Below are 22798 nucleotides of genomic sequence, written 5' to 3' on the forward strand. Positions count from 1 at the left end.
CGTTTTTAAAGAAGGGTTGTTATTAAGAGACGTGTCCATTTTTGACCGGGTTCTTCTCCTCATCATTTAACCCCGTGATACAAAGCAGCGGACTCAAGTGCAATGTCCTAGGGGTCAGGCACAGCTCGGAGTTCTCATGTCTGCAGTTGTCTGACACATTGGTGATCTGTGACTCTTAGGGCAGAACAACAGGATATTCCCTCTCGGAGCAAGATCACTACAAGGCTTTAATTACTGAGCAAAAACGGCAATTTACAGAGTCAAGCTGTATTTTCTCCTGTGACCAGAGACATGCAGGAAGTGAAGTAACTTTTATGGATCAGGAGTAGGGTGAGATTTGACATGGGTTTCATGCAGCAGCCAATAATTAACCAAAGAATGAATATTATAATCTTACTTGTTTTTTCTCACACATTTATGATGTGTTCATAGTATTTTATTTAACTTTAACTTTACCAAAAACATTTACTGTTAAATCTTCATTGCAGGTAAACCAGGTAGGATGAACGCAAAGTTTTTCTAACTTCCCTCTGCACCACAGCCTGCATTTAAAAGCTTCGCACACAACGTCCAGCACACGAACAATTGAAAAAGTGACAGTATATTTTTTTGTATGTTTTCTGAATTCTGAGCATTAACACGGGACAAGAGAACAGCCCATAATAAACAGGCAGGTTTAGAACTGGCATTGCACTGGTTTTACAAATGTGTTCTAAACCTGGAGAGTGTTCAGGGGCTTACATCATCTGCATAATGTACCTCCATTTTTTGAAAATGTACAAAAGTGTTTAATGGCTCTGAGTGGGGGTGTGTGTCAGGAGCAGTAAGATCCTGGAGTCTCGTCTTGGCCGCAGCACACACGGTTGATATCGACCTCCTCATCTGACTCGTACCAAGAAAGCAAGTAACACAATTCCAAAAATGTAGAACAACATAAACTTGTGCTTTGTGTGTGTGTATATACATATCCATCTCATATGTATGCATGTGCTGTAATATTTTAAGTGCAAGGAGCAAACGGGGAAAAAAACATTCCATCTTTAATCAGCAACCCATTAGGATATGAGATTGTAGCAGAGAACAGAAACCAGGGGCTCTGTGTGTAAGTGCATGCAGAATGAGCATGTGTGTTTCCATGAATACATATGTATCATTCAAAGGCTTATTAGCAGAAAAAATGTACCCATCTGTGGTTACTAATGAGCAAACACTAACACTGTAACTAGCACTGTGTATCAGTTTGTGCTACAATGCACATTAAAACACAGCCATCATTAGGATTCCCACGGCGCTCTAACTAGCTGGCATCAAGGTACCATTAAGGAAATGTAACCAGGTGGAACAAAACATTAGATCTGAAACCCAAGCCTACTAGGAATGATTTTCATTCATTTGATTCTTTTATTGGAATTAATGACCATTAACTCAGTGACGACAGGTCTGCCATGTTAAAGCTGCTGACTGCGCTGTCAAATTCGTCAGTTTGAGAGAAGCAAGGTGACTTTAGAGTGTAATTAGGTGTTTTTCACGGCGTTTGCATTCTCAAAATGGAGGAACACTATCCTGCCGTTACAAGAAGGGGGAGAAAAAGTCATGTCTTCACTTGAGCACAACAGAGACATGTAGGGAAGGAAGTGAAATTGGCTGAGGTCAAACGTATTCACACATTTGTGACGAAACTGGAGCCTGACGTACAGTACCTCTGGTCAAAGTGCCATTTTTTGGCAGCAAGAAACTGTCATTAAAAAGAAGAGAATCACTTAAGAATGATACTTGAAAACAATGTTCATGTGTGATGGCGGATTTTAGGCAATGAAAGGAAATAGTGGAACAAACAAAAGCACAACTTTCTTCAGTTTAGTAGCTCCACAACCATCATCTAAAAATAAAAGTTTACCTCAAGGTTTATCAACACTCAATCAGAAACTGAAGATGCAAAAATTATTACCGTCATAATCACCAAAGCTGTTTACATGCTTCTGTCCAGAAATAGTTGTAAAAACAAAAACAAGAAAAAATCTGGTCCCAGAGGCAAATCAAAACTGCCTCCACTCAATCTGATCATCTGTCTCTCTTTATCTCTCCATTTCCCAGTCTTCTCATCCATCAGGCTATCATCATTTCTCTGTCGTTTCAGTCTCATCCATCACTTTGTTTTCTCGATCACTCATCCGTTCTCCTGCTTATATTCTGTCTCTGTCTTTTTACCTCCCATGATACCATCAGCGATTCCTGCCTCAGTTTGTCTTTTCTTAGTTTTCTTTCTCTACTTAACACTGTTGTCAGACGCTTGTTATCTCCACATGTGTTTTTTTTTTCCGTATGCAGTCGTGTCTACCGTCCCTGCTTCAATGTCACCCAGTTGGCACCCTGCCACACTGGCAACTGCTGGAAGGTGCAGGAGCTTGGACGATGAGTGGATGCACAAGACATGTACATGCACACACTGCCATTAGTGCCTTTGAGTGGGTCTGGAAATGTTTGGAGGGTGGGGCGTGGGCATGGTTTTAAATTACTATAATTTAAGAGATAAAGATTTATTTAAAGCAACAAACTTCATTGTATTAACAAATCCATTAAATGCATATAATAAAGTCTGTGTTAAATATTCTACTAATATTCCATTCATATCAATAAACAGCTGCTACTGTCTCCAAGCAGCCTGCAGCCACAGATTATGAGATAAGGGATCACTGGTTTAGAATTCACACCCTGTATAGAGCTGGGAAGACAGATCCAATCATAAGTTATCACAGGAGAGACACTGAGGACACAATTTAATGGCAGGCCTGTTCAGTAGTTCATCTTTGATACCAGGGTTTCTGCAGATGTCAACAAGTTAAACTTAGGACTTTGAAAGACCATAACAAATAAAATGTAAGACCTATATTTATTACAACAAATGGTAATATTGGAGTCCCAGAAATACTTAGATGTCCTCATAGTGGAAGATGAGTTGAAGTAAAGAATAACTTAAATTTTTCAAAAATTAAGCACTTTATTTTGTGCCTCCGTTAGTAACTCTATTTTTATAAAGATCTTTATTTTGTTTTTAAATGCAAGAAGATTATTAAGTCCTTTTTTTTTTATTCTATTTTTTGATAAATTCACAATTATAGCGTAATAAAGAAGAATGTTTAGATAGATCGAAAATATAATCGTTAGATTGATCGATGATTTGGACACGCGAGATCCGCAATATACAATCAATTAAGACGTCACATCCAAGGAAAACATAAAAACTTCGGTAGCCACTGTGACCTTTAACCATTAGCCTCGAAAATCAAATCAGTTAATTCTTGAGTCTAAGTGAATCTTTGTGCCAAATGTATAAAAAAATCCCTCAAGGATAACGAATGACAGGAAATAATCTGAAGTAGTTCCAAACAGGCATGTTAAGAAGGGACACTGCACTATTTAAAAAAATTATAATTATTGGACCCGACTGAAACCCTGGATACTAGTGAGACAAAACCTTATCAACCTCTTATTCTGCTAAAGCAGTTACCAGGGGTGATCACTCAGATTCCAGGAGGGGCCTTTGCCACCCTGGTCACCCCTTAGCTGCTGCCCCCAGCTGCCGTCTCAGGGTGAGAGAAACAGCCGAGAGAGACGGGGGGGGGGGGGGGGGGGGGGGGGAGAACAGGCTTGGGGAAAAGGAGAGGAAGGGGGTCGAGGAAGAAAAGCACAATAAGGTAAGTGGTTGTAATAATGCTCTGCCTCCTGACAAGCTTCTGGCAAACCCAGCCATCCTCAGCCCATAACCCCTGCCCACAGCCTTGGCAACCGCTTCCCTCGGCAACAAGCCCACCTGGCAACGGTGCCTCCTCTCCTTGAGAGCAACAGGCTTCCAAGACAGAGGACATGCAGATCTGGATGATGTAAAGCTCTGAGTGCAAGTGTATCTGTGTCATAAATGTAGAGAAGTTTGCTGAGGGAAAAGATGCAGATGTGTGAGTCTGGTAAGTCAGATATAAACATGATAGATGGCTGCTGCAGAAATGACAAGGTAGTGTTCTGTGTATCTGTGGGAAAAGAGAGGAAAGAAATGTGTGTGTTTGTCTGCTAAATGCAAAGCACTTGGCTTAGTGAGAGGCAGCAGAACAGTCCGTCTGTGTGTGTGTGTGTGTGTCTGCATGTCTCTATAAACCTGATAGAGCGATTACTTGGCAGAGGTACAGGCTCTTGTAAAGCTGAGGGGATGAGATTTTAGTTGCTCTAATAATGACAGGGCTGTTTGAGAAAGAGAGTGTGTGTTTGTACTTCTATCTTTGTGAGGACCAGTTATAGATATTACCGGGTAGAGACATTATAGGAAAGTGACAATATTTTGGGCGGATCCTCACAACTTGAAAAAAGCTTGTTTGAGACTCAAGACTTGATTCCAAAAATTCAGGTTAGAATTTGGTTTAGGTTAGGATTAGGTTAAGGGTCTAGGGAATGCATTATGCCAGTGAGTGTCCTCACAAGGATAAAAGTGTGCATGTTTGTGTGTGTGGGTGTATATATATATATATATATATCAAACCTGGTGGAAAATGAGAGCCTGGCTGATGTAACCCCAGCTGGAGGTGGGACTGAGGTAGTGAATCAGCAGGAGCAGCAGCAGCATGAAGGCGATGCTGGCCGAGGCGTAGATGGCATTGATCAGGAACATCATGATGGCGCAACCCACAATGCCCAACACGCACGTATGCCAGGTGAAGTAACGAAAGGTGGGCCTGAGGAGAGAACAGGATAGGTCCAATTTACAGTGGGAACTTTTAAAAACTGCAAAAAGAGAAGGTGACATGTGAAGGAAAATAAAAACAATTGTGTTTTGATGCTTAAAAGGTTATTGAGATGCAACAGAAAGACATGCACATGATTAATGTCTTTTTGACAGGGAAGAGCAGATTGGGTAACACCCATTACACAAACACACAGCCGTGATTGTGTGTCTGTGTCTAAAAACGGGCAGTCGTTTTCTAATGACTTATAAAACTTTATTTGATTGTGTGATTTTTGGTTCATGACAGACAGACGTTGGAGAACCCTTGTGTTAACGCTACAATACCTGGTTTACTTTATCAGGAACATGATACTATTACTGTTCCTCTCTTACTCCTCTCAACAGCCTCAGTTCTTTGAGGGATTGATTCCACAAGATTCACCTTAGCTTAGCTTTTGACACTGGACCACAACGTCTGAATAAGCAATCTGAAAAACAATGTTGGCCTCAGTGATGTTGCTCGTTGGTTCAGATCAAATTTGTTTACCAGGTCTTTATGATGCCTGTTGTGGAGCCCCACAGGGTTCTATTCTCAGTCTCCTGTTATTTGCTATATACATCTACAGTGTTTCTGATAAAGCCTTGTACCACGAATGTGTCACCCATCATGTTTATGAGGGTCTAAGTCAGGCAAACTCACAATCATCGTTTAATCCTTTCTGACACTCTAATTTATCTTTTGGCTATTACAATGAATAGAAAACTATTGATATTAACAGAAAAAATGTAAAACTCCTGCCCTAAATAAAAAAAAAAATTCTAAGGACCTTTTAATTGATTTAGTTAACTGTTTAAAGTCAGCAGGTTCAAAAATTCCCACCAAATATTTGGAAAAGTTGTGCAAACACATCAGTTTCAAATATGACTCTATAAGGTATACTGCTTAACATGTTCACTATGCTAAACATGGTGTCTCCATGCTACTGTGTAACATAACTACACACTCCAATGTCATGATAATGCAATTCCACCACTCTGCACCACTCTGGTAAAATCAATATGGGAGGTGGAGGTGGCAACGCCCAGTCGAGGAAAGAGGGAGAAAGAAGAGAAAAAGAAAATGAAGAGATTTAAAATAGCTACCATTCGGTCAGATCGATTTTATTAGCTGTAAATATTCAATCACTATGTGCATCATCCAGGTTCAACAAAACTCTGCTTAGTCACAGGGCATCTCTGGAGAAATTCTGACGGGGTGCTGCATTGGCGGGCCGATGGATTGTGTTTTACCAGCCCTGTCAGACAAACTCTGAAGACAATACCTACTAACAGAACAATTTTCAGATAAGCCTCTAAAGTAAACTTCTTTAACGGGGATTCTTTAGAGGATATGGTAACAAAAACATTGTCTTAGCTAGAAGCTCCGACCCCACATATCCGTGTAGGGACTTCCCACATGTCAGTTGTTTAAACTGAGGTAGACTGAACCACTGAGGATTTCAGCCAATAAGCAGCTGAAATAACATCAAGATTCACCTAACATGGTTATCCATCCACCTGGGTTGAAAAAGCCAATGAAACAAGAATCTCTTACTGAATCAATAAAGTTTAGCAAAGAGTATTACAGGTTACTGACCTTATTCCCACTCTACCAAGTCCATTTGTAGAAAACAATGGCGGATTATTTTTCTTTAGTCAGATGAGGAATATGCTTTTATCTTCTCCTTTCCAGTCTTTGAACATGACTTCAACACATTCATTTACTTGTCACTTTTGTTATCCACATGAAAAACTAACTAAGAGCCTTTTAGTGCTCTTATATGGTGTTGACGATCCTGTGCCACTTATCACAGCACTAATCAAGTTCTCAATTTCTACATGGTTAGGGTTATGCACATTATGGATTTTGGATTCCATGAATATATGATCTATTATATACAACACTGAGGTAACCTTAAAAATAAGGGATGTTGGGGGGATAAATATGATCAAATGTGCCGATTGTGCGCTTCAGCACATCATATCCACTATAATGGACACAAGAATGATTGGGAGCTTGCAATCTCATGGCTGAAGAGTAAACACCACGAGTAGTTCTACTTTTATTGTTGTGAATGTCTAAGTTTTAACTTAGCTCACCTTTGGTACAATTCAATGGCAAATTGTAGATTTACAGATGAGTTAAAAAACCATCAGGATCTATTTCTATCAGTGTTACTGAGACAATGGTTGACTTTTGACATCATACTGTTTTAGGAGAAAGGCAAAACAAAATGAAACTTTTCCCATCAATGTATTTCAGGAACATTTAAAAAAAAAAAAGTCACTCTTTAACCAAATCTAAAGAGTCTGAATCTCAGTGTCAAACAAACCATAATGACTTCATTCCTAATGCATGACTGCAAGCCGGCATCAAAACAATTTGGGGGATAATGCTTGGACAAAAGCAATTAAAACCAACATCGCATGCAGATTATACTGTTTGAGACTTCGGCAGACCTCTGTGTTTGTATGCATGGGCTTGAATTCATATATAAATGAGTGCATTAGCCATATTTTATATACACGAGCCTGTGAAAATACAATTGCATGTGTGTGTGGGCTATTTAAGTGTAAATGACTTGCAGGGGTCATGAAGTTGGGTGCAACCCGGCGGGTGGAAGCGTTCACATTTTTAGAGGATCATGTACTTGACCCCAATTTCCCTGCAATAACTGCAGACGTGTGGATAAACAGCCATTAAAAAAGCTGCAGCTGTAATTACACAATACAGCTCAAATGACCAAACTGGCTTCCTCCAGAGATCACATTGTGACCAACCAACGCAACACCGCAGGAAAGAGATAATGTATCATGATGATGGCAGAGGGGGTGAAACCACCAGGAGGATAAGTCAAAAGATAAGAAAAACAGAGAGTGTTTGACAAAGACATTCAGCCTTTTATTGGTGAAGATTTCTTCTCTGAGCACAGAGGACCAAAGGAAAACATGAGCGGGTCTAAGGTCAGGAGCTTGGAAGTGAATACTTTGAAAGATTAAATATGGCAAAATCCAATATTCAAGAGTCTCATACAGTGTAACTGAAACAGTAAATCTGCCCCATTTGTCAAAATGATTATTTAGACGCACACTGATACTGCAGTTTTCATCAGGTATTAACATCTGATCTTGATTTATCAGCTGATCAGGGATGAAAAAAAAAGTCTATGGGTTGGTTCAGCATTTTTTTTTTAAAAACTGGAACGTAAAATAAGATGAAAATTAGCTTCACGTTCGGTCTTGTAAACATGTAAGCTCCTTTACGTTTGTTTTTATGAATAGTCATGACTTAAATATTATATAATGTTCTGTGTAAGACACTGAAAAAAAAAAGTCTGCTGGACAAACTATGTAACGGCAAAACTTCAAGGATATATTTGGGATTACAGCGGCACCTTGCATCTACCTGAGTTTATAAAAGGGGTTTTATGAATAACATTACCTTGCCTTACAGTATTGCTACTTCTTTTTTATGGGTGGAATATCTATCATTCAGATATATCAGAGACCTCGAAATCAGCACCTGATATCAACCACTCTGTAGCATTGATAAGGTTTTAAACATAGTATCTGGGTGTCTAGTCAAGCAGGTAATGTTCTTTGCCGAGTGTCAGCCAAGTGACAAACTGAAACCTAAAAAGAACAATCTCAGTTTGATTGGAGAGTTTGCTCCTGCAGCTCACTGCTGATGATCCATGTAGAGTGTCCTCGACCGCTGTTTTCAAGTCAGGACATTTACATTTTTATCTCTCATCAATAAAAGACTGTGAGCCACAAACATCATCATGCTGAAGTTGTCTCAAAAATATAAATAAAAAAAACATACCCTTAAGCTATAGCATCTTTCTCTTCTCTCCCTTCCAGCATCCTTTGGCGTATAGCATCACACAGGCCGGGTTGCTTAACAGGAGCCTGCTGTGTGGAGTTTACTGATGTAAACACCAGATTTCAGGCTCTTTAAAATTCAAACACTCGACTCAGCCATTTCACAGAGTTTTATCTGACTTTTTTTGGGACAAATCATAAAAAAACTTTTTGTTGTTAGAACCTTTGAAACAGCGTTTAGGCCACAAGGAGCCAAGAAGTGAATGTAGCACTAATGATACGAGTGCAAAGGTTCCAGACTTAGAGAGAAAGGTTTCATTGCAGGTTTGCACGGACCTACTGTCTTCAAACTTTGCTTTTATATCTTCTTGACTTTATCACTTAGCATCAGCGCTGCCCACATTCCTCTAATCTTATCTCTCTCTCTATCCTATTGGAGAGTGGGTGGGTGTAATTACGATAAAAGCTAGCCCACCCTATCCGTCCTCCCCCACCCGGCTCTTTAGACACTGCTGTCCCTCCATCATCAGCGCCAGCAGTCCCCCCATACAATCACCTCACTCTCACCCTTTCTCCCGTCTCTCTTGTTCTCCAGCGACTGATGTCACTTAGCTGACACAGCAAAAGGACCCTGAAATAATCGCCCATGGAGTCTTCCGAGACATTAAGAAAAAGAACCGGAGAGCAATGAAGATGAAGAGAGGATATTCGGCGTCTAGCCAAGAGACACGTCATAATTAAGGGAAAGCGGGGACAGAAAGTTTATTCACCCACACACGCACAGTCAAACATAGGGGGGGTTGCCAGGAGATGCCAGGCTCCATAAGTAAAGGGTCAGTGAGTTTACGAGACATTACGTCAGACAGCATCCCAACACTGGCACACCACCAGTGGAGACTGGACTGACTTTAAAAAAACTTTCAACAACTTTAGAAATCACCTGGTTTTGGATCAGACTGGACACCATGGATAACCACAATGATCCCAGCCAGGATCAAGCTGGATTTATCTTGTAACCTGGTTAAAATAACATAATAAAGGAGCTGTGTTCAATCAATCAATCAATCAATCAATCAAACAATCAATCAATCAATCAATCAATCAACCGACCAAAGACCCTGTTTAGAATCACAGTTTGCCTCATAGGGCTAAACCATCTGTGCAAGATAAAACATCATCTGTTCTTGACAAATAAATTTGGATCACACATCTACAATTAAAGGCAGCTTTCTTTATGTCATACTTTGTCATCTGTTTAAATGAAAGTGTTGCCTTTGTGTTAGTGTGTGGTCTTTCCAGGCCTCTCTACTTCAGAAAAGGTTTCATGTTCCTGCTTAGTGGCACTTTATTGCATAGCTGCTCATTCTGTGGCAGGGATTCCTCTCCTGTAGCTCATCCTGAGGTTTAGGGTTATTCAGATGTTTTCTATTTTCTACCTCCCCAAGGGACTGTGGTGGCTTTGGCGAAGTATTATTCTTTTTCACCTCACACCATTTGCAAGAAAAAAAGTTAAACTAATCACTGATAAAGGGCAAGCTTAACTAATAGACTGTGAGAGGCAACTCTGTGAAAGAGTTCTCCGGTGATTTGGTTTTAAAAAAGGGGGATTACCAAAGGGCTGATGAAGCAAAGATTGTCCTTTTAGAGTTCAGGAATGTGACCTTTACGTTTCCCTTCCTTCTGAAAAAATAATTAACACCTGCGTGAAAATGATTTTGGTGACCTCCAGTGGTTCTCACATTGTTGTCCTGAAGGACAGGTGTACTCCAGGAGTCAGTGACATCACCAGTGGGTGTGGTCAGAGGTTAAGATGGTCCACTGTATTTTACAAAAACAGTTTCGTATACTTCATTCAAATGTGACAGGGAACAGGGACTAATGAAAATTTGTTGCGTCAAAAAACTTTCTATGGCTTGAATCTAACTGTGGATATATTAGCTATGCAGTATTAATGTTCATCGCTTGATTACTGAAGTGAAGAATCAATTGAAGATCAAGTAGACACTGGACAATGTCATGGAGGATGATCCAGACAAACACCTAATCAAAAACCAAATAACCAAAGCTCTGAATGTCTGGTCTGAACTGAGGCAAGCTCCTTTATCCTCAGCCAGCAGCAAGTCACACCATTCCGTTAACAGATAATGATTGTTGTTTTCTCTCATTCATCCAGACAGTTGATGATCCATCTGGATTTTTATACCCCAATCTCATTTAATAACACAGTCTAGTCAAATCGGTCTGACTCATATTTGGACAAATAACCAGGTTGAGCAGAAGAGAAACATTTTGTTTTTGTAGGGTAAGGATCCGGCCGGTCAATTCACAGATTATTACAAAGAAAATCATGGTGGCTGCAGAGACTGCTGCTGTAATTTGGATTAATAAGGTGGCACCGAGATGGTTAAAGAAGAAAAGAGCAAAACTGCGTGTTTGTCTGTTCAACCGCCAGTTGTTGTTGCTTCATAGTCTAATTAAAGGTCATCGCCTAAATGTGACCGAGTTCCACACAAAAATCCTTCTGCTTCACTGTGGAGGACTCAGTTGTGTCCCGATTCTTGAACTGTGACCCGGCGGTACTATGTGAATGTATGTTTGGGGTCGGTGCACGTACAGCATCAGCAGCAGGACACACAGCACCCCCCGAGGAACTGTGCACACAGCTGGAGTCTGATAAAGCTACAGCCAACACAAAACATACACAAGTGAAGGAATAAAACAAACATACACAGAATGTCAAAGAAGCAGATGAACTCACACATCAGTGGTCAGGAAAAAACAAACTAGCTTGACTTAAATCTCAGGGACACAAATTGCAAATTGTCTGTAAATTGCATTGCACTTTCCTGTTGCAGATCCCCTGTGCAAACACACACACGTCCACACGCTCTTAACAAGCAGACATCTTTTCCGCTACATCATAATTTCAATCCCTCCCCTCTATGCACAACAGCAAATTTAAGGGAAAGAGAAATATTTCTGCTAAATTAGTTATGCTAATTACAGAGCGGTTCTCAGGGGGAGAGACGGCGCTAAATGGCTTTTAATTCTTTTCGCCTGGAAAGAGACGTGGGAGAGAGCCAGACAGAGAGCGAAGCAAAAAATAAAAGAAATAAATAAACAAATAAACACACAAACAACTGGTGTTAAAATTTGCCTGGCGACACAGCAACAACGAACTAACAGAATTAACAACTCAGGGGATGAGGGAGGAGGCCCAAAGCAGGCGGCTGGCCAGACAACGAGCCACCTTATCAGCTCTGTGAGCCCTTGGTCCTCTGGCCGACAGGGAGACTAGAGCTCGACAGCAGGAAAAGTTTAGCAGCTAACTTTGTGTCCTGTAGCCTTTGCCAGCGGTCATACAGCGATAACGAGGCATGAGCAGATAGCACACAGCAGTATACATGGAGGGCACCCGAGGAAACACTGGGAACTCTGAGTGAGCTATAGAGAAAGTTATTTACTCACACACACTCTCTATTCATCAACTAATTCTTAACAGAAGTACACACTGAACACTGGTGCTGACACTGCACCCTTGTGGTGGGTGAAACTGATGCATTTCAATATGAAATTAAAACGTAGCAAAGAATTTACAATTTTCCAAAACTTTGAAATGGCTTGCAAAAGCTTGAACAACATTTAATTTTCCAACAAACTATCACTTTTATTTTTAAATGTTCTGATACCAGGATCAGAAATTCCTCTGATACAAGATGCTTTGGCAAGTATACAAATCTACGTACCGATCCGATATGACGTCTTTAAAGTATATTATTTTTTTATCTTTGCCACTCATTAAAACTCTCCCCATCGTCCATCATGATTTTTCACTGCATACATATGCCAATTAAGTCGACATCGCCCAACCCCACACTAGTGTTGCCGATATCAACACACGCAATGTCATACAGCAAGAACCATCACAGGAAAGTAATCCTGTCATGCAATCATCACTTCCACACAGTGGACGTAGCATACAGCTGATAAAATGTATTATACAAGTTGCTATTTTTCTTAATTGTACTGGTGTCACATTGATATATCGACAGGGGATCAGAAACAGCATCAGGAGGGTAAAATGTAATCTGAACTTCTTTAATAATTTTCTTTTCTTCCAGGTGATGGGTACATTAGGCTCTCAAAAATGCACTAGGGACAAATGAGAGAGACTTGGGGTAGAAATTACACTGTGGGCAGGTGCAGGCGAAAAGCAGTTATTATTTCCCACAGGTAAAAATATACCCAAGATGAAGCTTATGTTTCGAGGCTTTGACAAAGATTCCTCCCTCTTTGAGCTCCTTTCCATACAATGACACAACGGTTTTTATGTTGTGGCTCATCAGTGTAAACCCAATCTTAGCTACAAGACTGCAGTGGCTAATCCTTAATCAGTCTTTTCAAGGAACACAAAAATAGTCCATGGGCATTTCCTTGGGATTCAAAATAAACTAGGGCTGTGAAGCAGCACTGAGCGGGCCCGAGCAATAATATATATATATATCGAAAGCCATAAATACATTGCACTTTTTTGAGAAAACCCAGAATGGTATAAAATAAGTTGGTTAGGGAAACAAAATGAAGTTACCTCTGTGCATCATGGATTTATTGTTCTGCCTGATTTGAGTGTTTTAATATTCATAAGTGCATTTGTCAAATACTTTTACTGTGCAGTTACAGAGCAGTTTTGTAAGCGACGGAGAGGCGGAGGAGTTCTGAGCCACAGACAAATGAGACATTTGGCAAGGTTCAGTGTGTAGAATTTAGTGACATCTAGTGGTGAAGTTGCATGTTGCAGCTCAATACCCCCCCCCCTCCAAAGTTCGTAAAGAGGACCTGCTCCCGATGTAAATATTACGTATTTAAATATAAAGGGTTAATTTTTGTGTAAAGAAAACAACAATTCCGACAATTTATATGAAACACACTCGTGAAAGTATCATTATGGTTATTTTATGGTTGAGTTTCTGCCAACAGATCCCTTTCACCTAAATCTTACACGCCGGACCTTTAAACCATGTTATATGACCACTTTCTTTTATTGCTCTATTGATGACCTGCCCTGATATGAGACAAGAGCATTGGGACCAAAGTAATCTCTGAGTCTCTGTGAGTAGCTCGGTTAAGTTTAAAAGCTCACACTCAATGTCAAAGTAAAGGAAGCAGCTCTTGTCGAGTCGGTTTTCAATCTCCATGTCAGTGCCCTGAGTGAGGAGTTCAATCCCCATACTGCTCTATTAGAGGAAGACAAGTCACTTTAATCTACTTCTCATTTGACCAAATGTTTAGAAGAAGTCCAACACATCCCATCATGCTCAACATTTCAAAAATAACTTGTTGAAGACAACAATTCTCAATCTCTTTGTTTTTTGCAGGTGTACAATGTGTTCACACTGTTTGTTGCCAACTTCACTAATGCGTCCTTGATGTGAAGCGCTGCAAATGTTCTCACACGCTTTTCAACTCATTCCCGACCGTCACTGCAGAGGAATATATAACACCAAATGCAGCGCTGGAGGCGATCTGTCGTAACGATAAAGTGATGCATGCTGTTTAAACAGTTTCTCTCCTCCGTAACAAATAAAAAACAGTAGCAGTTATCACGTTCGAAATGTATTTCACAGCCAGTGGAGGAATTCAATCAAGGAAGGGATGTCTTTGGAAAAACGATGCAGGTTATTGGGTTTGGAAATATACTTTTAGAAATTTAAGATTTGGAAGACAACATACTTTCTCAGCGACATCAACATTTCAGGCTTAAAATATGGAATATCTCATAAAAGCAGTGAATTGAATACCAAGATCTGGTCGTTCAGCTACGCACGCACGCACACACGCACACGCACACGCGCACACACACACACACACACACACACACACACACACACACACTATAACTACATCTTCATGTTATGCTACTGTTGTGTAAGAATGGCTTCAGGGAGCTTTATAAATCAGGATCATTGCAAGTGTCCTAGGAATACAAAATACACACACACACATATGCACACATACGTAGGTGGAAATCTCTCACACACACACACAGTTTTACTATCGGTCCCTCTCCAATATGGAGGCTATAAGGAGTGGCCAGTTTTATGTCTTTTAATTAGTACACTGTCGCCATAGCAGCATCCAGCTGGCAAACGACCACCTCCATACACACATACATAAACAATGGCAGATGTAGAAAAAAGAGAAGTGGAGGAGTGTGTTTAGTGAGAAAGAGCTAGAAAATACAGCACAATACATGGCAGCGTGTCACCCACAGGCCTTTATCATGACAAGTGAAGCCTGTGTGTGTGTGTGTGTGTGTGTGTGTGTGTGTGTTGAGTAAGTGGCGAGGATACCTGAAATTAGGTGCCGAGGCCCACTCCAGGGCGAGGCAGGCCAGGTCCACAGCAGCATACACCAGCAGGAAGAAAATGGTCACAATGCTGGCGATGGTGTTGAGCTTCCCTGAAAACAGCACCAGCTAGAGAGAGAGAGAGCAAAACAAAGGAAGAGGGAGAGAAAGGAAAAAGAAGAACAGCATAAAATCATTCCAAAGTTGGAGAGAACGGAGCGTTTTGATGCCTTTTTTATGACCTTTCCCAGCAAATTACTTTTCACAGCCAAAACCCTCTAAAAGATGAACTGAACAACGTGATTTGCATGTTCATCTTTGTTTTAGGTTATCAAAACTCTTATTCATAAGCGCCAGTGCATTATTTTTTTTTATCTACCCTTTCTTGCTCACTAACAAAATCCATAATGAATCTATTTATGAATATGAAAATACTTTTCATTCTAAAATATTCTTAAATATATCTGATGCGTAATTTAAAAGTCAATTCGCAGTGCATGTGCAGTGCACGGGTTCCAAGCTTTTCTCAGCACAACTGTAAATGTCACCATGATTGGCTCTGAGCCAAATTATTCTCCACGCTGTGACCAAGATGCCTAATGTGAGTTTTCATACGGTGTTTCTAATTTAAGGTGTGAGGAACAAAAGACATCCTGTATCACTTTGCATACTAGATTAAAAATACTTTACATATAAGAATACAGATTAGAAAAAGCAAAAGACGAAAGCCCCTAGCGACTGACCAATATAACTCCCAACCCATGGCCGCTCTACAAGATACCAAACCAGAGTAAGAGTAGATGGTAGAAACCTGGTGTTGCTGATAATATTTGTAAAAAGAAATGACCTCAAAAGTATTTCAATATTTACAATTCTTTAATTGCTTTGAATGAGTTGTTATCAGGACCAGTGGTACTATAATCTTTTAAAGTCAAGGATCCCCAGATAGCAGAGCTTTAGTCCACTTTGGTCCCTGGAAATCCCATAAAGATTTGTGCTGTGAGATATTCTTATCTGTCTGCACTGTAGCTGGGGGGTGACATCAAGGATGGAGTAAACCAACATCTATAGAGAGATACACATAAAATCCACAGCGACCCTCGAAGGACCACAGGGGCCCTCCTGGCTCCAGGTTTGGGAGCGCTGATTGAGGCAAATTTTCAGTTGTAATTAAGATGCTATCTATGCTGCTGTTCAGCTGCACACAGGCAGCTCAGCCAGTTACGTTAGCGACGGCAGCCGTGCGAAGACACAGCTCAGTCCAGTTACTTTTAGAATTTGCGGGGCCAGATGAGGAGGGTCGTACATCTAACAATCCTGACAGCATATTAGTGTTCCACATTCACCCTCGCTCTCTAACTGAGGAGTACTAGGAGACTTTTATTAGAGAGAAAGTGAAGCTTGACCCCATTATAAATGCTGCCCCATGCCATGTTCCCTGACTGCACAATGTGCGAACATGGATGTGAGTAACTCTACTGCAGACGTGACAGCCAAGAAGCTTTCATCACCTCAGCTGCAGTGCATCTTGGGAAAAGAACTAGAATAATCACATTAATGATGTTGACGTTGCAAATGTATGTCTTCACATAACAGATTTGTTTTTATTTTAAAGCGACATTGTTTTTCTTTGTAAAGACAATGTGGACGAACAGCATTTTCATTTTATTAATTAATTTGGTTGCGAGCAGGTGGTGAACAGTTGGTTTATCAGGTATTTTTTGAAAACAGCTGCCTGCTGTGCCGGGAAGAGAGGGTGATGAGAGCTTTGAGAGTAAACCTAAAGTGTAAAGTAGCTGATCAGACAACAAAAACAAAAGAAAGCTAAAAACATTCAGCAGAGATGCACAAAGCTGCAAAGTCAAGTGGCATCCTCCTGGGTTTATCACTGTAGCTTTTTTCAGACGTGCACTGAAGTCTGGAGATTTTTCTAAAGTTCGGAGGCGCAGCATTCGAGAAATTCAAATGTCTGAGTCAGCTGCTCCTTACATTTTCTGGAGGTTTGGGTTAGTGACCCCTAAAATGTCCAGTTGAGCTCATGTGGGAATACAGCTGGACTTTATTAAGGAAATTCACAGCAAGCACGTGGGCGTGTCAATGACATTCAAGCAAATATTATAACTAGGATTCTCTTCTTTTTCTGACTTGAAACGAAATGATATAACCGGAAAGTAAACAAACATGAATGCCACACAACAGCTGAAGTCCCTCATTTACAGCAAATACACTGTAATCCTGGAACATGCAGACGTTTGTTTTATCCACCAGCTGCACCCATCATGAATCACTCTTCATGCAGTGTGTAAATTGCATCCGTCCCCAACAGCCCTTGTCTTGAATTGTGCGATGTTGTGAACACTTTTAAGATACACCTTCCTACTTTGGTGGAGGAACAAAAAAGTGCGTACACATAAAGTTGGCAGCAGCCATCATTAGCTCTTCTGTATTGAATGAAAAAAAATTTTTGTGGTTATTTCTTCATCGTTATCTTTAAAGGTACTTTCTTTATCTGCATGCGAGCTGTCAGGACTGATTGGGCAGAACAAAGGAGTAACTACTCCACTGTACCTGGGGAGAAACACAGAGTATAAACTCTCTCTCCAATTATCATATGTTTCCTGATTGGCTGCTGAGAAAATCTACTGTAGTCGGAACATATTTTCTTGGAATCAAGGGCACATCATTTGTCTTAATGGAGGGTTGAAAAACATCAACTCTGTAGATCACTGAATTAGTGACCATGAAGCACAAGTAAACTGAAGGGGAGAGAAGGTAATGATGGGGAATTGAGATTAACAATGTCACATTACTGACAGGCGTTCAAAGCGGGAGAGAAAATTGCATGAGACAAACCAGGGGGAGCAATGAGGATTGGAGAAGGGTGGAGTGCGAGGAAGACGAGTGGAAAAGATGAGATGGAAAGAAAAGAGAGGAAAAGATGAGTGTAAAAAAAGAATGTGCACAAGAGAGCATCTCTGACCTCTGGCAGTGAAAGTCAGTGGGTGTCTCTCCAGCGCTCCCCTGGGAGCCGGCTCTACCAGAGCATTAATTAGCCATTAACTCAGACACAGGCCAGCATGGACAACTGCTGTCATAGTGCACAAAGTGTGTGTCTGTGTATGTGTGTGAGAGACGTCCACGTAGGTGCGTACGTGTGTGTGTGTCTGTGTGTGTCTGTGTGTGTGTGTGTGAAGGGGTACAAATCTCTCCTGGGTTTTTGTGTGGTGATTTGAAAGACTTTTTACTGGAAAGAAGTGTGCATAAATTTCTCTGAAATGAGTGGGCTCACAAAGACACTTTTATCAAATAAAAAAAAATTGAGAGGAAGCAGCTGAGTGACTCCTTGGGCTATAAAGTCGATGCTTTTCCAGAAAAAACTTGAAGGTTACCAGTGAGAACCGGACAGTGATTGCTAGAGTGTTTGTGTTGTGATGAGTTAGCTCCACCACCTCTTACTGTTGGCGTGCCACGGCTCACAGCCCAAAAGTAGCTCGTTCTTTTGGAAGCATTGTGGGAGAGTTTTCCTTCAATCATTTGTGACATTGTGGTAAGTGGAACAAGTTTTTTAATCCGCACTCTTTGCAGTAAGAGACCTAAAATAAATCCAATAAATCAAACAATGCACAATAGTAGTCTCCTCCATGGATTTTTACTCACACCATGTAAAGACTAGATTTCTTGGCTCAGAGCTACATCAACAGTTTTTCTGCAAATCACTTCAGAGTTTCATGTTCTTTTTCCAAAATCATCAGACTGCAATGTTGCGAGCAGAGACAGTTTGCGGTGGAGCATGAAGCAGTCAACACCTCCAACTCTAAAGAGATCTGAGGGGAGAATTCATACTACACAACTGAGTGGCAACAGCGGTCACACGTCACATGATCTGTCACTAGGAAACAAACCAAAAAAAAACCAAATGGTCTCCAAAGTAAACCACGAAAACACTGGCTGAAGTTGGCTGGAGTTGTTGCAAACTACGTGACACATCCAGGAGCTCGTCTAATCAAGTATTTGAACAGTTCATAAGTAGAGATTGACGACTGCTAATCAAGCAACGTTCAGTGGCTTTTGTCCGCGAAAACTTGTCTGTGCCTGACAAATCGATCTGAAAATCCTGTAGCGTGAACTAGGTGTAACAGTAGGCATGTATGGGCTACTTTGCCGTAGCAACCCAGAATACCACGTTGCCATGCAAACTTAGCCTTAAAATAGAGAAGCTCTGAAAGGTAATTTGGATTAAACCTTGGTCAAAAGGGCAAAACCACACTTAATGTCATATGGTTAAGTGGGTCCTCCCCCCTCGTGAGAATTTAAGCTTTGATGAGACTGAGATCACTTGACTTTGGCTGAAAAACAGGTTTTTGTGCAGAAAACTACAATCAGCCCAATTTTGCAGAGAGCTTGCAGGGATAATATTTGGGGCATTAGCATTCGTTCGTGCAATCACAAGATTGAAAATCTTTTACGGACTTAAAAAAAAAGCTGATCTGCATATGTCCAATGCCATGCCCATCTTTTCCATCATGTTAATTTGTGCTGGGCTGTAAAATTGCTTTCACCTCACCCGCAGTATCCAGCCCTATCAACTTCAAACTTCTCTTTATCTTTTTTTGTTTTTCTCATCTCCTTGTTCTTGGAGTCTGCCTATTTTCCCTGTACTTAAAAGTCCAATAAAAAAAAAAACGACTCTGCTTGTGCCTTCCCCCTCCTCTTCCTCCTTTCTTTTCATCCTGCAGTGCGAGTGTTCAAGGCGAGATTACAATCAGACTTTGTCATCAGTGAATCATTCAAATGGCAGAGGAAGAGGCAGAGAGAAAGAGGACAAGAGAGTCAATAATCTCTGATGGCAGCGGCGGCACAGCTAACGATTTCCATCTAATTGCTCCTCCTCCACTCTTGGAAAGTGGTGAGGGACGAGGAGAAGAGGATGAGCGAGGGACAAAGAGTGAGAGCGAATAATGACAAGCCATTCAGCCTTTAACACTCACCTCTGATAATGATGGGATAGTCAGGCCTGTTTGCTCCTAAGATCCTCCTTCTCCCCTTTGTCTCTCTTTCCTCACCCACCTCCTCTCTTACTAATATTTTCGCCTGAGAAAATATTGAGGTTGTCTTTTCTCCACTTAGTAGACACAATAGAAGAGACAAAAATACTACGACAGTATGTTTGAGTACGACTGTCCAGCCGGCCCATTTATGAATATCTGTTCTTGAATTCAAAAACATGGGAAATTATATATCTTTTTCCCAAGTACCAGTGTTTTAAAGTTATACAAAGTTATATTGATGGAGGACAGTTATCTACTTTTATTTTATTTCTTTATATTTTGAAATATTTTCAACCAATGCCAGGTGGATTTAGTGCATATATGACCATAGCGCACCTAACTGTAACTGCCACCTATTATTAAGATTAATATTATCACCAATAAAGTATCTTGCTAGAAATTTGACAGTAATTTTGACTTAAATCTGAACTCTGACAAACAAGAAAAAGTCATCAGCTGCTGCTGATCTGAAGGGTTAGAGCTTTTATTCCATCTTGATCATTGTGCTTCTTATATTCATTACTGACTAAATTGCCTTCAATTTGTCCCAAATGCAACTTTGCTTGACTTTTAGCTGGAACTATTAGAAGAGAACATATTAAACCAATTTTAGCAAATTGACTTCCCATTACTTCTGGACTACACTTCAAAATTATGTTATTCACTTACAGGGCATCAGATGGATCCACTCAAAACTTACTATTGCGACTAACTAACTAAGCCCTTATTTAAAAACTTTTCTTTTACAGACCAGTCTAATTGTAACCCTTGTCCTCGTTTTAAAAGCACTTTATCAAAGTATTTTGTGAAAGCTATTTGTAATTAAACATTTAATTGGTCGAGAAAATGTAAAACAAAATGGGGGAGAAAATGTTGACCGTGGCACCGACGGAATAAACAATCTATGTTCAAGAAATGCTGCTTTGGATGAAAAAACGGGAACAGCACATTTCTCTTTCGTAACTTCTCTTTGATAGCGAACAAAAATATTATATAAAGGTTAGGGAAACTCATTGAACATCATTAAACCCAGGAGACCTGAGTTATTATGGAGCACTTTACTGGAATGGGCAAAAATGCATTCCAATAAGTGCACGTAATGGCTGATCATCATCAATGAACGAGCTCACTCATTATTTGTTCAATATAAATGGACAACAGTGCGACAGCTTAGATGCAGACTGAGTAGTCGAGTGCAGCTAGAGACGCATATATGTCTGAACACAAACCGAGCCCAAGAGTGCGTTAACCTGAACCTGACTCAAACCCAACGCAGTTAATGCACGTTGAAGCCCCGAGTTTGTGTTTCCCAGTGTTAACTTTAGCATTGTGCATTTTAGTAGCCCCATTGTCATCTGTGATGGCTGCTCATGCGGATCTCTTGGTCTGAGATAGCTGCCGATCATCACATGAACTTCTGTTGTTACCTAACTCATTCAGTCTGATGAAGAAAAGAGGGATCCTGGGCTCGGGTATGGTATCCACCCCCTACAGTAGTCACAGGAAACAAAGACATCAAACTACCAAGGCTGAGTTCATTTCTCCTCTGAAAGAATCAGATCTGTTTGAAGGAGGAATTCTCTGGAGTCACACAGGAGGCCTCTCTGATCTTCTTGCCCGAGGAAAGACTTTACAATCCAAACAATGGGCTGATTTTGTCCCACTACCTCGCTAACCTTGCATTTTGTTAGAAGCTTCCTTTTCTTTCCTTCTGTACTGAGCTTCATTGTTCCCATAGATCACCAGGAATTTATCCAAGATTAATCGATTTCACTCGAATATTTGAAGCAAGTCTAAGGTTAGAGTTATCTGACATCTTGACCTTCGATGCTCTACATCTTTGGAACAGTTGGTTGCACAACAAAAGAATGAATACAATTAGGAATAATTTAATTTACTTGTTTTAATATAATAGACAAAAATAGTGAATGTTGGCTCATTTCAGAGAAAATGAAAATTGTGATAGTTAGAGTTGAGACAGTGAATCCCAAAAGATGAAACATATTTTCCAAATGCTCCTTTCATCCTCAGACAACATTTAATCAAAACTATTATTAATTTCATCACATCAGATCAAATAACTTTTGTTTTTAGTTTTCTGCAATGCTTCTCGGTTTGTTTTGAAGGCCTAACTGGTTAATATGTTGGTATTTTGCAGGATCTGCCTGTTCTTTCATCTGTATTAAATACCTTTATTGACTTTATCCACCATTCTGTGTTTGTTTATCACCACTAACCTGCACAAAAAACCAGGAGATGAGCACCGAGACCCAGGGGTTACCGCTGTGGGACGTCTTCTTGGCTGGAGACAGAACCTTACCTACCGGAAAGAAAAGAGATGTTAATGGAAACAACAAATCCTTCAAAGCTGAGCGGAGCACAAGCTGGAAAATATCCTTGTGCAACCTCTGTATAAAAATATCGGCATTGACCTTCAAAACCCACATCAGTGAAATTCTGGATACATACGAGAACAGAAAAGTTTAATCAAAGAAAGAATGCGATGAATGACCAACCTTCGGTTAACTGGAGAATTTCTTCCACAACGTCCTATAATAAATGTCAGTGAGCATTGCTTCTAGCACTGGAAAATATGACACAATTTTCAACACAATGTGGGCATGGAGTAAATGAAATATCTGGTGGACATTCCTAGTTGATAGTACCTGTTGTCAATACAGAGTTCACACACACACACACACACACACACACACACAGTTTAAATTCAGCTCCTCTTAGTGACACCTCTTCTTCACTGCTATTCCTGAAATCATTTTTGACTATATACTGCCCCCATGAATATTAATGTGTACACCTATCAAAGAAAAA

At 40.4% G+C, this 22798-nt stretch overlaps 1 protein-coding gene across 1 annotated transcript in view; it reads right to left on the reverse strand.

Moving 5' to 3' along the window:
* The window catches only part of LOC109634443 (solute carrier family 12 member 9), a 56133-nt gene that overhangs the window by 6240 nt on the left and 27095 nt on the right, over positions 1 to 22798 (reverse strand). The window contains exons 8-10 of the mRNA XM_069534033.1: positions 22207 to 22289; positions 14926 to 15050; positions 4529 to 4721 (exon numbers count right to left, since the gene is read on the reverse strand). Of these exons, the coding sequence (XP_069390134.1) occupies positions 4529 to 4721; positions 14926 to 15050; positions 22207 to 22289 (401 nt within the window). The remainder of the gene's footprint in view (positions 1 to 4528; positions 4722 to 14925; positions 15051 to 22206; positions 22290 to 22798) is intronic.

This window comes from Paralichthys olivaceus, chromosome 11 (genome assembly GCF_024713975.1).
Source record: "Paralichthys olivaceus isolate ysfri-2021 chromosome 11, ASM2471397v2, whole genome shotgun sequence".
NCBI classification, from domain to species: domain Eukaryota; kingdom Metazoa; phylum Chordata; class Actinopteri; order Pleuronectiformes; family Paralichthyidae; genus Paralichthys; species Paralichthys olivaceus.